At 47.9% G+C, this 15,368-nt stretch overlaps 2 protein-coding genes and 1 non-coding gene across 3 annotated transcripts; all 3 read left to right on the forward strand.

Annotated features, from left to right (window-relative positions):
- The first annotated feature begins 3,079 nt into the window (after positions 1-3,079).
- On the forward strand, positions 3,080-4,129 carry MOS (MOS proto-oncogene, serine/threonine kinase). Its single transcript, XM_009904112.2, has one exon. The coding sequence runs from the start codon at positions 3,080-3,082 to the stop codon at positions 4,127-4,129; it is 1,050 nt and encodes a 349-aa protein (XP_009902414.1).
- Positions 4,130-11,246: 7,117 nt separating this feature from the next.
- RPS20 (ribosomal protein S20) lies at positions 11,247-14,698 on the forward strand. Its single transcript, XM_054180194.1, has 4 exons — positions 11,247-11,379; positions 12,373-12,472; positions 13,470-13,543; positions 14,474-14,698. Exons 1-4 carry the CDS (start codon positions 11,377-11,379, stop codon positions 14,654-14,656), a joined length of 360 nt encoding a protein of 119 aa, XP_054036169.1. The 5' UTR covers positions 11,247-11,376; the 3' UTR covers positions 14,657-14,698.
- LOC128899930 (small nucleolar RNA U54) lies at positions 13,326-13,390 on the forward strand. Its single transcript, XR_008463184.1, has one exon. It is a non-coding gene; the product is annotated as a small nucleolar RNA U54 (small nucleolar RNA).
- Positions 14,699-15,368: the final 670 nt, after the last annotated feature.

Below are 15,368 nucleotides of genomic sequence, written 5' to 3' on the forward strand. Positions count from 1 at the left end.
TGCTGCCTGGCCTAGACTGTTTGCCCGGGAAGTGAAGATTCCACATGTCATTAGGTTTAGGGACATACTTGTACCATCCTCAGCATTGTCTCTGTTCTCCTGCTTTTGGGTTCCTCTCTCTTCCAGCTCTTGACTTTCTAGACTTCTTGCTGTAACCTAGTCTGAGAGAAATGATTACAGAGAACTGCTGGCTCTGTACACAGACATCTCCCCTTTGTTGTGATCCCTGTGCCCTTCCTCTGAGCTCACCACCTCTGTGTTGCAGGTTTCTCACTTGCCTGAGAGCAGTGGCCTTGGTATATTGAAGAGCCAAAAAGCCCTGAAATACTCTGCAAAATCATTTGTTCCCCCTCTGCCCTGAAAGAAAACCACCCCATGGTGTTGCTGTCATAGCTGGTCTTGCCCACCCTTCCTGGATGAACATCTTCCAGACAGACACCCCCTGGGAACTGTAATAAAGGGAATGTGATTGCCTGGATCATACTGATGTTGCATCCACAGATCTCATGGTGCAGTCCCTCCAGAGCTTGGTAAATTCAGAGCCACAGGCATCCCTCCCCCCTTCTCTCCCTCCTGCAGCCAGCCCTTTCCAAAACTTGCATAAGAAAGTGCAGAAAAGCAGTCTCAGTATTCTCTACACCTGGTCTGGCTGTCCTCCAGCAGTGGAAGAGAAAGACCATTCCAGTTCCCCCCTTCACTTTCCTCCTCCCCACAGCTCAACATGCCCTGGGACAAAGAGTGGGTCTTTTTGACAGGGAAATCCCAACGTGGTGCAGAGCTGCTGCTGGACTAGCAAGGACTGTGGAGCTACGTGCTGGTGCCTTACCCGCTTGGCAAATCACAACGCTGGGTTCAGTCAGATAGGAGCTGAGTTTTCCAGAGTGTCAGTTGGTGCAGCTGGCACAGCAAGGGCTGGTGATCACAAACAGGCAGAGAGCAGGGCAGGGAGATAACCTCTGCTACAAAACAAGAGTTTGAGAAGTGCAATGGAGGATGAGCTGCTGCTTGCCATTACGAGCTGGGGCCTTCAGCAAACTAACAGCAGTGGAGGTGGGGATGTGGAAAATGATAGACCCCAGCAACAGCAGCAGCAGCAATTTCAAGTTCCTAGCTGAGTGCTACATCCCAGGTCATTCAGTACAAACCCTACTCCTCATAAAGGTGAAACATTTTGCCCTGTTTTTATACAACTACATTTATCTGTGGCAATGGGCCTTGTGGCCTCGAGAAATGAACATTTTCAGAGACGTCAGTATTTAAACATACAGAATTAGCAGCTGTTTTCTTCAGTGGCATCATCATCCCACAACCTTGTCTCCACTGGGGACATTTGTGTCATAAAGTCACCACCTACAAAGCCAGTTTGCCACAGAGGGCACTGAAGAGACATCAGCTGAGCCCTCTGGAAGCAAGGAGATGATAATGCATGCTGGGGGTGGGCTGGAAATCATTTCCATTGATCCTCACCACTTTGCCCATGCCACTGATTTTCCTGTTGCACTGAGCTGCAGTCTGCAGTGAAGAAGAATGGTTTGACTGTCACTGCCACAGAAATCCATCAGATCTCTGCTTGATGTCTGTGAAACAACACAGAGAACCTGGATGCTCCCAGGTTCTGAAGAGCAGCACATTGCTCAAACTGGGGGGGGTGTGTAGATGTATGTGTGTGTGCATGCATGGATGGGTGGGAGGGGAGCAATCCAACCTGGAGAAACTGAAAAACCAAGGATTTTTGTTTTGTTTGGCACTTGGTGGAGTTAGATGATGGTTGGGCTTGATCTTAAAGGTCTTTTCCAACCAAAACAAGTCTCTGATGCCATGAGAAGTCCCAAAAGAATCCTGCAGTCTGTAAAGTTATCTCCAAGTTAACACAGCCTGTGGATTCCCAGGCAAGTTGGAAGAGTTTCTTCCAAACACTTGATTAATCTACAAGAGACAGCAATTTATCTAAGGGGTACACAGACTCCTGCAGGGAAGGTGTTTGTCAGCTGTCCTTGTGCAGCAGTAGATAGGATTTCAGCAGAGACATGCTGTGGGCTGTGTGGCTGAAGAGAAGCTCAGCTCTTGGCTTCCTGCCTGTGTGTTATGTTGTTAGCCACATGGTCATGTGTAAATCCTGAAGGTCCCTCACAACTGCTTGCATGGAAAATGAAAATAAAGCCCAGGCTTGGTGTGGGCAAGGGGCATGCCATAAATGAGCGACATCCCAGCTCTCACACAGGACTATCAAACATGAATGACAACTAAAAACACACTAGGCTCCCAAACTCACCTAAAAATTGTCACCTCTCCTTTGGGCAGTGCCTGGCTCCTTATGCAGTGAGGTATTACAGCATTGCCCTACAGTTCCCATGCTCTGCTCAGCTTTTCTTCACAGGAAGCTCCTGCCTGGTCACTGGGGCAAACCTTCTTACCAGCAGCCATGACCTGTGTGCCCCATTTTCATCAGGCAGATTTAAGACCCTGGAACTCAAAGGAACCTCTGGGAATTTGTGGTGGCCCATCAAAGTGCCCAGGGTCATCTCTAAGGGCTGGAACCCCTCTGCTGTGGAGAAAGGCTGAGGGCTGGGGTTGTTCAGCATGAAGAGAAAGCTCCAAGGTGAGCTTTCAGTGCTTTAAAGGGGCTGATCAGATAGCTGGGGACAGACTTTTGAGCAGGGGCTGCCCAGAGAGGTGGGAGATGCCCCATCCCTGGAAACATTCCAGGTCAGGGTGGCTGGGGCTCTGAGCAGCCTGCTGGAGTGTAAGGTGTCCCTGCTCACTGCAGGGGATTGGACTGGCTAACCCTGAAAGGTCCCTTCCAGCCCACCCCATTCTATGATCACAACACAACTACCATATGGTTCCTCTCCATTTGCCTTGACTTTCTAGAGTTTAACTTCACAATTGGAGAAGAGTGTTTGCAGGTGAGCCTGCTTGGGTTCAGCTGCTTGTGACAGATGCAGTTCATTTGGGGTGGGAGGGGAGAAAGGTGAAGAGAGGATAAAAGGTTTTGGAAGGCCTTCTGTGGTCCTTTCTGTCAGGGTAACTCTCTGGTCTTCTGTCTCAGTAAGTGCCTCTTGGTTTTTTCCACCTTATTATGCCCTCTCCTATTCCTCTTAATTGCTTTCTTCCTTTGGAGTTTTCCCCATCTGTGGATCTCAGACCCTGCAGCAGCCCCTTGATTATCCCTGACACCGACAGCAAAAGCCTCTTGGGAGGAGCTCCTTCGGGCAGGACTCGCCGCTTGCCTCCACGCCTGGCCTGGTGCTCCATTGACTGGGACCAGCTCTGCCTCCTGCAGCCCCTGGGTTCTGGCGGCTTCGGTTCTGTCTACAAAGCCACCTACCACGGGGTGACTGTGGCCGTGAAGCAGGTGAAGAAGAGCAGCAAGAACCGCCTGGCCTCACGCCAGAGCTTCTGGGCCGAGCTGAACGTGGCCCGGCTGCAGCATGCCAACGTGGTGCGTGTGGTGGCTGCCAGCACCTGTGCCCCAGCCAGCCAGGACAGCCTGGGCACCGTCATCATGGAGTACGTGGGCAGCATCACCCTGCACCACGTCATCTACGGCACCGGCGACGCGTGGGGACAGGGCGAGGACGACGAAGGAGGCTGCGGGAGGAAGGCCCTGGGCATGCGGGAGGCTGTGTGCTACTCCTGTGACATCATGGCCGGCTTGGCCTTCCTCCACTCCCAGGGCATCGTGCACTTGGACTTGAAGCCTGCGAACGTCTTCATCACCGAGCAGGGAACGTGCAAGATTGGAGACTTTGGGTGCTCCCAGAAACTGGAGGAGGGCTTGTCCCAGAGCTCCCACGTGTGCCAGCAAGGGGGCACGTACACACACCGTGCCCCTGAGCTCCTCAAAGGGGAGAGGGTGACGGCCAAGGCAGACATCTACTCCTTTGCCATCACCCTCTGGCAGATCGTCATGCGGGAGCAGCCCTACCTGGGCGAGAGGCAGTACGTGCTCTATGCTGTGGTGGCCTACAACTTGCGTCCTTCCCTGGCTGCTGCTGTCTTCCACGAGTCACCAGTGGGCCAGAGGCTCCAGAGCATCATCAGCTGCTGCTGGAAGGCCAATGTTGAGGAGCGCCTGAGCGCAACCCAGCTGCTCCCCAAACTCCGGGCTCTCAAGGGGAGCCTCTAGGAGAGCTCAGGGCTCTTACCCTGTCTCTTAGAGCTGACTTTTCTTTCCTTTCCCTCTGTCTTTCCTCAAACAGAATGAATCTGGGCCTTGTGTGATCTAATGGTTTTGTTGCTGGTGGGTTGTGGTCTTTTTTTTATACTGAAAAAGAAGAAACTGTTTTGATATAAGAAGAATATAAATAAAGAGATTTAACAAAGCTGTGGGGTTTTTATCATGGGAGGGGGTAGACACAAGGATCAAGATGTTGGCAGAGAAGGCTCTTTCTGGCTGACCTGGTGTGTGCTGCTTTGCCTGGGGAGAAACTGGGGAATGTGATACAGAAAAATAGCTGTCTTGAAGTGAAGTACAAAAAAAAGGGCTGCTTTTGGAGGGTTCTTTGTTCATAATACCTTCTGGTATTTCCAAACTGTCAGCTATGAGTAGTTCTTCACAGACAGTTAGGTTTGTGCATTTGAGCTTTTCCTCTTCACTTGCTAAGGAATGAGTCTGCATCACCAACCAGCGAATGCAGGAAAAAAGGACAGTGCCAGTGGGGCTTTTCCCTCCTTGTTCTTCAGTGTATTTTGTTTCAGTGAGTGTGTTGTTTCTGAAATGGGAGCTACCCAATCTCCCCACTGCAATCTGGAGCCTTTCTGTGGGTCTAAGGCTGTTAAGAGCAAGAAGGTGCATGACCAGCCTGTGTTTAAGAGACCCTTATGCTACCAGGTGTTGTCAGTTGCAGCTTGCTGCTTGGTCTGTTGTAAACTCTAGTATCTGAAGAGCATCTTGTGCGGAGTAGGAAGTTCCCAGGTTTTGGAGGGGGAGTTTAAAAATAATTGGGAAGAGATGGAGGGAGAGAGAGATGTCAACATAAAAATCTCCCAAATCAGGGTAAGTGTGTGTGAGGGGAGTTACCCTTTCTTAATGTGCGGGTCAGGACTGGGCAAGATACGGGAAGCACTGAAAAGAAGTTTGCTTAGAGCAGTGATAATGATACTCTGGTGCTGCTCAAACCTTGCACTATTGAACTATCCTCTGTGCTGCTTGTGTCTTACCTGTTATCATTCCTGATCTGGTTGTAACCTGTCTAGGAGAGGAAGTGCTGTAGGCAATGCTGAAGACAGAGCTCTGATCCTTGATTTATCAGAGCTGATAACCGCAGATCTGTTGAGATACCAGCCCCATATCTGGCGCTATAAAGACCTGGCTCCTCTAGCTGATATTGCCATTCAGCTTGAAGATTCAGCTTCTCTTTGAGGCAGAGATGGTGATGTTTCAGTCACATTTAGTTTCCTTCTTTCCCTTTCCTCCCCCGTGCTTCCATTCTGGAAAAGAAAAAACCCAACAACCTCTCAAAGGAATTGAGCCAGTTTCCTGATTTCTGACACACATCTGTTCTTAGCCCCGTGAAATCCTGGAAATGAGCAACTATGTGAATTTGAGATGATTCTGTAGGTCTTTATGGCATTGAAAGAAATACTTTATAAAGCATATCTAAGCTTAACTGTTTCTTGCTCTTCTCTCCCCCTTAAGTGGAAGTGTAGAATGCCAGCTGGAATCAGAAACCCAAGGTAGATTCTGGAGTGGATTTCCTGTGTTCTCTGTCAAAATAATTATGCTATAGAAGCAGAACTTCTGTGGCTTTGATTTGGGGTTTGGTTTGGGTTTTTTTTTTTCCCCTTGTTGCATAACCTTTAATAAACAAGGAATTACCTTCCAGAAGTTATCAGAATAAGCCAGGTACCTTGTAAAATGATTAGCTGAGGGCATGTTAAGATATAAATTCTGATAAAGCCATTGGCATGCCTCACCTTAACATCAAGCCTTGCATAAGAATGTTTCTCCAGCCCTCAAAGGAATGAATTAAAAAATGGAATTAAAACTTCTAGTAGTAGTTCCTGGATGCTGAGGTGTTGTGTTTATTTTGCCAGACTAGGGAGCTAGTTGCTTTAACTGATAGAAACTTGCTGGTTTGTGCTTGAGGATACTTTAGCATCACCGAGTGCTACTCGAGTCTCTGTGCAAAATCAAGCACCCTTTAAAGTCTCTGTTATACTTGACAGGAGAATACTGCATGGCCAAGACCTACTCTTGAAGCTTAATCAGCTCTGCAGATGTCTGCCAATTTAATTGAATTCTCTTTTGAGAGGGGGTGAGAACTCTGCACAGCACCCAAGGTGCAGGCTCATCATAATCTGCTGTCATAAGGTTGTCCTATTTTTTTCCCCTAAGATTTTACTTGCTGTCTTTTTAATTTTGATGAGCATTGAGTTAATTCTACTCAAGAAACGTCTCAGGATGATAGCTCAGAATCCATGGCTCTGTGATGTCTCCAAAGATAAACAAGGACTAAACTCAAGTATTAAAAATAAACATACAACAGTTGAGAGGCCAGTGGAAGGCTGGAGCAAGGAAGATTCACCATTAGTAGAGACAGATCAGGTTAGGGAGCAATCAAACCAGAATGCATCTGATGGGGTGCATTCACAAATACTGATGGAGCTCACTGATGTCACTGTGGACCCACAGGCTTCCACCTAAACATAAGGAGAAGCAGCTTTGTGAGGGTGCTGGAAACTTGGACCAGGCTGAGCATAAAGGTTGTGGGGACTCCATCTCTGGAGGCATTTGAAACTGACCTGGATGTGATCCTGTGTAACCTGTTCTGGGAGACCCTGCTTTAGCAGGGTTAGGGTTTGACTAGGTGGCAGAAAAGTTTAATAGACTTTGCTGTGCTCTCCTGCAAGTTTTCTCTTGAGCAGACCTGCTGGGTCTTCTCTGAAATCACATTACAGACTCCATGGTTGTTGCTCCTGCCCCCCTGCTGCAACCTCCTGATTTCTACGTTGCAAGCTGCAGCTGCCACTTGTTAGAGAAGTTAGCAAGCCCTTTGAAACCAAAACTTATTATTTGATGCCTCTTGGATCACTTTCATGTGATGTTGTGGATCTGACCAGCTGTTCCGAACAATCACAGGGTAATGATTTCCTCAGTGGCTAACAATTCCTGCTTCTAAAGCACATCTTTAACACCATGCTATCTCCTTTAGTTCCAGGCCCTGTGTTTTATGTTATGACTCCCGTTTCTGTCAGGTTTGGAGTAATTTAACTCTGCTAGTTCACAGAGGGTCGGCTCACAACAGGAGAAGCATTACCGACCTGGCTTTAGTCTTTTCTTTCCAGACTCCAGGGTTGGGAAGGGAATCTCTCTGCACATCCCACAGAATGCAAGCTGACCCCTGGATGTATTGGAGGTAAAATTGAGATGCAACTAATATCCTGCTCTAATAGTCTTGTACCATCAAGACAGTGATTTCCCCTGGCTTTAAATCTCTTAATCTGTGGAAAGCACTTGCTAAATATTGTGCTTGCAGACATTTGTTACCCGAGAATCACTTTGATGGAGACTATCACAAGGAGAAAACTGATTGTAGAGGGGTGAGGGGGAAAAAACCTTAAAAGCCCAAAACACATTGCAGTGATGTACTCTATATCAAGAGAAGTCTTCCCTCTGGTCATCAGGCAGTGTGAGGTCAGTGTCATTCCTTAAATTATCCCTGCTCCATGATGGAGAGGCAGTGCAAGCACCGTGAAACAATTCCCTCCTACTCTGTCTCGCCAAAGAATTAGATTAGATTTAAGTGGTGTTTGGAGGAGAAAGATGTCATCTGTGACTTCATAACTGGGCTCTAAAAGAGTAGACAGAGGGTCCTGGGCAAAAATATGAGGGCTACATATATGAGCAAACATAACTCCTGTAAAATCAGTTGCTTTCTTCTTCAAGGAGAGACCTCCAACCATGCAAACGCTGCTGCTGGTGGCTTCCCACAAGGTCTCTGCAGGAAGCTGACAGAGGAAGGACAACTCTGAAGTCTTTATTAGCACAGTACTGAGAGTTCACATCCACCAGCATATGCTGCTAGCTCCTAAACACTAAGCATACAGTGGTTGTATGGAAGCCAGCGAGGTAAGTGCAGCAAATCCACCTGCATCTTTACAGTGAGGCTGGTGAGACACTGGAACAGGCTGACCAGGGAGGTCATGGAGGTGTTAAAGGCCAAGCTGGATGAGGCCTTGAGCAGCCTGCTGTAGTGGAAGGTATTGCTGCCCAAGACAGGGTGGTTGGAACTAGATGATGTTTAAAGTCCCTTCCAACCCAAACCATGCTATGAATCCTGGAAGGCATTTCAAATTCTGTTCTTTAAACAGTTTGCTGTGTTCAGAGAGCCCCTTGGCCAGCAGGACTGGGGGAAGTTATTGTAGCCCTGTACTCCACAGTGGTAAGGCTGCACCTTGACTACTGGATCCACTTTTGGGCCAATCACTACGATGGCATTGAAGTGCTGGAGTGTGTCCAGAAAAAGGCAACAGAGCTGGCTGAAGGGAAGCAAAAAAAGTTGTATTTACAATGGGTGTATTTACTCATGTGAACAGCATGAAGGGGTATTTTTTTACAGCATATTCCAGAGAAAGCAGGACGTTCAGGTACATTTCTGTTCTAGAGTTGTGGAGAAAACCAACTTGTATTGGAAAATTCTAACAATAGCTAGGGAAAGCCTCAAATATAGGAACAGAAATGAGGTGGTTTTCAAATCAGCAGCTCCAGATAGCTCACATCCAAGAATTTTAAGAGCTGGCAAAGGAGACCTGTGTGCTGCTCATGTGGATTTTCCATAAGCTTTGAGAAATCTGAGGAAGCTCAGAAAAAAAAAACAACAAACCAAAACAAACCCCAACCCCAACCAACCTCAAAGAAAGCTGAAGTGGTGCCAATTCTAGAGGTAAAAAGATAAGAAAGGAATAAATTACTGTCAGGTTTGTGCTAATCCTAGGGAAAAGCAAAGGAAAAATGAAACAAGAAAACAAAGCAACAACTGACTTCTTGATAGATGAACAAGGAATAAATTGAGGAGATTCTACTGCAGTTATGGGTTAAATGAATGGAGAATCTGTTGTTTCTTTTGATGCAATTACAGCATGTGTTTGGTAGAGAAGTGTTGGTGTGAGGCATTTGTACATTGAGTTGTTCAGTAGGAAGCACACTGGCAGAGCTGAGCATGTGCAGTTCATAGCAAGTAAATCAAAGCCAAAGTAACAGGTCTGTCATCAAGGAGGACTCCATTTCTAACTGAATCCCTCAGGAATCAGTTCTTGGCAGCCAGCTACTCAATATTTATCTGGAGATAAAAGTTTACTAAGAACATTCATAAAAGCTCCAAGTAAATATTGTATCAAGATTGCTGATTGGGAACCATCTGGATTAGTGGGGAAATTGTTTCAGCATGATCAGTGTGAGGTCATGTGTTTAAGAGTGATGAATATAAAACACTTATAGATGGAAAACTTCCTCAGGAAGTAGTTGGAATAGCTGATAAGGGAGTAAACATGAGTTTCTTATGCATAAGTGAGTTCAAAATTGTTAATATAATTGTTAAATGGCTCAGAAAACAAACCAGCAGCACCAAAGGCTGCTTGCATTGCAGGCAGGAAGAGGCCACAGAAACAAAGACTATCATCAAAACACGTTTATTCAGTTGCAAATCTCCATTGCTGCACTTCAGGAAGCTTCAACAAGATGACAACTTCTACATCCATGTTTACTGCAACTGCTTTATCACAGTACAGCATCCAGTCCAAGTGAGTTACTAGCAAACCAGAGATTTCAAAGAGCAGGTCCAAGTGATCCAAGTGCAAAACAAAGTCTGACACTGTCCATCCCAATGGAACAAAATGGTTTAAGGGCTATACAGTAATTGTTAAGGGAAAAAATTGTATTAAGGGCAGCGTGATGACCAAAACTAAGTTAATATTAAGCCACCAAGCAGGCTTTAATAACTGCAGTTAATTATTAGGCTTCCAAGGCTGGCAGTACTTTTGCTAAGGCTACACAGGTCTATGATTACCAAACCCCCAAATCAGAATTAAAATGTTGCTGGGATGTGTCTAGAGAAGGCCAACAAAGCTGGGGAGGGGTTTGGACCACAGCCCTGTGAAGAGAGGCTGAGGGAGCTGGGGTTGCTTAGCCTGGAAAAGAGGGGGCTCAGGGGAGACTTTATTGCTCTCTACAACTATCTGAAGGGAGGTTGTAGCCAAGTAGTGGTTGGTCTCTTCTCCTAGGCAACCAGCCCCAGAACAAGAGGACACAGTCTCAAGCTGTGCCAGGGGAAGTTTAGGGTGGATGTGGGGAAGAAATTCTTCAGTGATTGGCCATTAGAATGTGCTGCCCAGGGAGGTGATGGAGTCGCCATCACTGGAGGTGTTTAGGAAGAGACTGGATGAGGCACTTGGTGCCATGGTTTAGTTGATTAGATGGTGTCGGGTGACAGGTTGGACTTAATGATCTCAAAGGTCTTTTCCAACTTGGTTAATTCTGTTCTCTAGCTGACTTTAGGTCATCACTTCATACCATGTGGCATCTGTTTCTCCAGTGTGATAAATCAATTGTGTAGAGTTTTTAAGTAAAAATGGGCACTTTCTCAGCAAAATGCTTGTCTGGGGGCAATGTTCAGTGCCCAGGCCAAATCAATGACTTTTATCACTTAAAAACATAACCCTCTACTACCTGAACTGAATAAAGACAGGGACGTCGCTAAATAAAACCAATTTAAGTTCCGCGATTTAAGAATGAAGGTAAGCAGCGCCTTCGAGCTTCTGTTCTCGCTTTCGGCAACAGATGAAATAGGTCAAAAACAGAAAGGTGGAATGGGCACATCCTGGCTATCATTGGAAGCGACAGACACTCGCTGGTGTTTCAGCTCCCGCCACTTCCCCCAGCCCAAAGCTGAAGTGCACAGGTAAAGGCAACGAGGAGCGCGGGGTGACCAAGCTGGAACCTGTAACCCCGCCGGCGCAGGAGGCCCGGCGCCCCCAGGAACGGCCGTCTGGGCGGCGAGCGGTGTGCTCGGCACGTCTGCGGCAGGCCCCGGAGCTCAGCCCGGCTGCCAGCCTTGCCGAGCCCGGCTGGGCGAGCGGAGCCGCTCCCAGCCCCCTCCATCCCCTTGACGCGCCGTGAACCTCCGTAACCAGCAGCGCCGAGGCCGCCGGCGTGCACCTTCCTGCTCACCTCGCCGGCTTCCGGGCCCCGGCGGGTGAAAGGTTCCGCGGCGCCCGGATGGAGGCGGCGCCGCCCGCTTATAAAAGGGCTCTGCCACCGGCCTGCCTTCCTCTACCCGCGCCGCCCGCCGCCGCCTCCTGGCTCACCGCTGTTCGCTGGGCCCCTCGCCGCCCTTCGCCCGGGAATAAGTCGGTCAGGAAGGCTCCGCTGCTGCCATGGTGAGGCGGGAGGGAACGGGGAGCGGGAGGGAGGCCGTGGGGAGCGCCGCGTGGCTGCCAGGCCCGGGCGGCCGCCAGGCCCGGGCGGCCGCGTGTGCTGCGCCGGTGCTGGGCCTCGGCCCCGCGGCAGGGCTGGGTGTGCCGGGGGGGTGTGTGTGTGAGAGGCATCCCCCGGCTGCTGGGGCGGCTCCGGGGGGCTGGGGCCGTGCGCCGGCTCCCCTCGCAGCGCCGGCCCGCAGGGAGCGCGGCCCGGGAGGCCAGGCCGCGCCGGCTCCTCGCTGAGCGGTCCCGGGGCCGGTGTGAGTGGTGGCGGCGGCAAGGCCTCGAGTCTGTGCCCTCAAAATCGACTCTTCTTAGAGGAATGTGGCAGTTGAAGTGGCTGGTGATGTCTCGGCAGGCTGGGGAAGCACCTTATTTCATCCACGGGCGTCCACGACACGTCTTTCTCCGTGTTTTCACCTTTTACTTGTTTTCAATAAACGTGGCCCACGTTCATGCCAATTATGTGCAAGCGTTTAATTGCATAAGCTCTACAAACCAGTTTAAAGCTCTTCGGTCAGCTTTCCTTGTGGCTGAATTAGCCCTTCTGCCCAGCTGCCCCTTTTTGTTCTCTCTGTACTGGTTTGTCGAGACCTTTGGTACTTAATTGGTGGCCAGGTTAAGTTACAAGATACGTGAAATCTAACGTGTTGTGAGGACAGGAAGGATTGGTGACTGGACAGCAGAGCAGGAGAGATGCACATACAGCTTCCCCTTTTTAAAATGCAGCTGGGCACTGAAAATTTGCTGTTCCTTAGAGCAGTGAAAGCTTTGGGTTTCCTCTCTGTTCCCACCGTCTCTTCCATGCCACTATGCCCTTTGGGTGTGGCATCTACTCAGTAGAACGTAACAAGCTCGTATCTATTCTTTTTTGCGCCAGAAGTTTAAGAGGCTGTGGCTGGCATGCGTTGGTGTTGGCTGCAGTGTCTCATGCTTGTGATTGCAATGTTTTAGGCGTTTAAAGATACTGGCAAAGCACCTGTGGAACAAGAGGTGGCCATCCATCGCATTAGGATTACTCTGACAAGTCGCAATGTGAAATCACTTGAGAAGGGTGAGTGACAATTTGGGGTTGTCTTTATTTAACCGGGGTAGCTTGTTAAGTAATGGAGGACATCATTGATAGAAGGTATTGGAACCAGGTGTTTGCCTGTTTGTATGTGCCCTGGCTAACAAAGTCAACCCAAAGTGCTGACAAGCAGATTATAATTCAGTATTTAATGCAAGCTGATGTTCAGGGTGTTTCCCCATGCTGAAAACTTCATGTCATAATGACTTAACCTAAGTGCAGCTTCTTTGATGGGGCTCTGAGCCACCTGATCTAGTTGAAGATGTCTGTGCTTACTGCAGAGGTGTTGGACTAGCTCTTGACTATGAGGGTGGTGAGACATTGGAACAGGTTGCCCCAAGAAGTTGTAACCCTCATCCCTGGAAGTATTTTAAGACCAGGCTGGATGAGGCTTTGATAAACCTGGCTTAGTAAGAGGTGTCTCAGCCTTTGGCAGGAGAGTTGGAACTAGATGACCTTTAAGATCTCTTCCAACTCAAGCTATTGTGTGATTCTGTGATGACCTTTAAAGGTCCTTCCCAACCCAAAGCATTCAATGATTCTTCCCTTTAGTCCTTGTGAGGGTTTTTAGTTACTACTTGAATACACAAGAACTGAGAGGCACCAGTCTCTTGATTAATGTTTTGTCATTCTTCTTATGAAGAGTTCTGTGAGAAATTATTTAGTCTTTGTTTAGGAACTGGCTTTAGGAACTCAAATGTTGTGGAATCACTGCTTGATGCAAGAACCTCAGGCTGGTAACAGCTTAAGTACAGCTTAAACTTGTAGTGATGGCTTCTGCCCACTGTTGTAACACGATTTTGCTCCCCATGGTATAATACTTTCACTTGTGTGTGGTTGGCAATGAGGATAACGTGGAAAATGAATGGCAGTGATCACTTCATACGCTATTCTGAGCCAACAGCTTGTTTGAAATCATCACTTAAGGAAACAAACCAAAAAAAACCCACCTCACAAACCTGTAATTTATTCTTTTTTGCAGTCTGTGCTGACTTGATCAGAGGTGCTAAGGAAAAAAATCTGAAGGTGAAAGGACCTGTTCGCATGCCCACCAAGGTACTTGGCACTGTGTTCCTGTCTTACAAGCCTGGGGATTTTCCTGCAAATGTGCCCTTGAAGTATCTTCTTGCATGAAAATGAGAGAACTGTGGCCAGCAGGTGAAGGAAGGGATTCTGTCCCTTTGCTCTGCTCTGGTGAGACCTCACCTAACAGGGCTCTGGAGCTCCCAGCATAAGAAGGACATGGACCTGTTTGAGCAGGTCCAGAGAATGCCATGAAGATGATCAAAGGGCTGCAACACCTCTGCTGTGAAGAAAGGCTGACAGAGCTGGCATTGTTCAGCCTGGAGAAGGCTCTGGGGAGACCTTTCAATGCTTAAAGGGGGGCTTACAGGAAAGATGGGGAAGGAGGCTTCATCAGGGAGTGTAGTGATAGGACAAAGAGTAATGGCTTTAAACTGAAAGGGGAGATTTAGATTGGATAGAAGGAAAAAAATGTTTACCATAGGGGTGGTGAGATATTGAAACGTGTTGCTCAGAAGTTGTGGAAGTATTGAGGGCCAGCTTGGATGGGGCTTTGAGCAGGCTGGTGTAGGGAGCGATGTTCCTGCCCATGGAACAGGGAGGCTACAACTAGAGGATCTTTAAGATCCCTTCCAGCCCAAACCACACTATGATTCTCTGAAAAGCAGTACTACTGAACAGAGAGTGACCCAATGTGAAGAGAGAAGTACTTCACAAGTTGCTTTGACAGTGCAAAGCATCTTGAACGTGGGAAGGAGCTTCTCTGTCCTTCACTTTTAAGTTTCTGCATCTAATGTATTTTGATTGGTATTTCTTAATTGAATCAAGTGGAGGGGAGGAGTGCTAACATCAGTATAACCTCAGTAACTTTAAAATGAGATGGATACCATACAGTGCTTTGGCTTGTTGCTAAGTCCTGTGTTTGCATCCCCTCATTGCCCTGTGCTCACGATCTATCTGCAGACTCTGCGAATCACTACCAGGAAGACGCCTTGTGGTGAGGGTTCCAAGACCTGGGATCGGTTCCAGATGCGGATCCATAAGCGGCTGATTGACTTACACAGCCCGTCTGAGATTGTGAAGCAGATCACTTCCATCAGCATTGAGCCAGGTGTAGAAGTTGAGGTTACAATTGCTGATGCCTAAGTGATGGTCACCCCTGAATAAAGCTGATTTTACCAATTTTCATCGCTGTTTGCTTCCACGTGTGTGCCGAGAGTCTCGGGTAGCCCTCTGACCATCCTCACCAAGGAGGATTGTGTGGTATTTAGGGAAGGACATGCCTGTTGTAAACATCAGCAAGATGAAATTTGGACATCATAGTTTGATTGGACTCTATCTGCAGCACTAATTGTTAAACATACTATTTTCCACAAAGAGTTTAACTTGGGCTGAAATCATAGCAGAAAGCAGTAGCATGAAAATCAAAGTGTAGGTACATTACCAAGGGTTCAATTCTGGTTTTGCTCTGCAAGGCTGAACTAACACTTGGCCTTTTTTGTGCCCCATGCTTTTCACAGTCTCTGGATCCCGAGGATGCTAGCTAGAGGACTTCATAATTTGTGGTGTGTACATTGAATTTAGCGAGTTCTTTCTTTAGACTTGCGTGTAGAGTCACAAAACTAAGCTGTGGAACTCTCTAGTTGTATGTCTAGGTTTAGATTTCCATAGATCTGAATATTAAAGGAAACACTGAAGTCTGATGTGTATAGCAATAAACCCACCATTTTCACTGCTGCTGCTTAGGCCTCTCGAGTTCAGTGGTGGGGTATTTTTTGTCTGCAAACTAATCCTTAAAGGAACTGTGATTAATTGTTGTACCAACAAGAGAAAGCCCCCAGGGTGGGGGGTGGGAAAA

Source organism: Dryobates pubescens, chromosome 3, assembly GCF_014839835.1.
Source record: "Dryobates pubescens isolate bDryPub1 chromosome 3, bDryPub1.pri, whole genome shotgun sequence".
Lineage (NCBI taxonomy): Eukaryota > Metazoa > Chordata > Aves > Piciformes > Picidae > Dryobates > Dryobates pubescens.

Bases quoted from the DNA above. Each gene is read 5' to 3' on its own strand.
- MOS (XM_009904112.2), top strand. From the start codon at position 3,080: ATGCCCTCTCCTATTCCTCTTAATTGCTTTCTTCCTTTGGAGTTTTCC.
- RPS20 (XM_054180194.1), top strand. The intron at 12,473-13,469 runs GTGAGTGACAAT...TCTTTTTTGCAG, and splicing joins TGTGAAATCACTTGAGAAGG to TCTGTGCTGACTTGATCAGA. The intron at 13,544-14,473 runs GTACTTGGCACT...ATCTATCTGCAG, and splicing joins CTGTTCGCATGCCCACCAAG to ACTCTGCGAATCACTACCAG.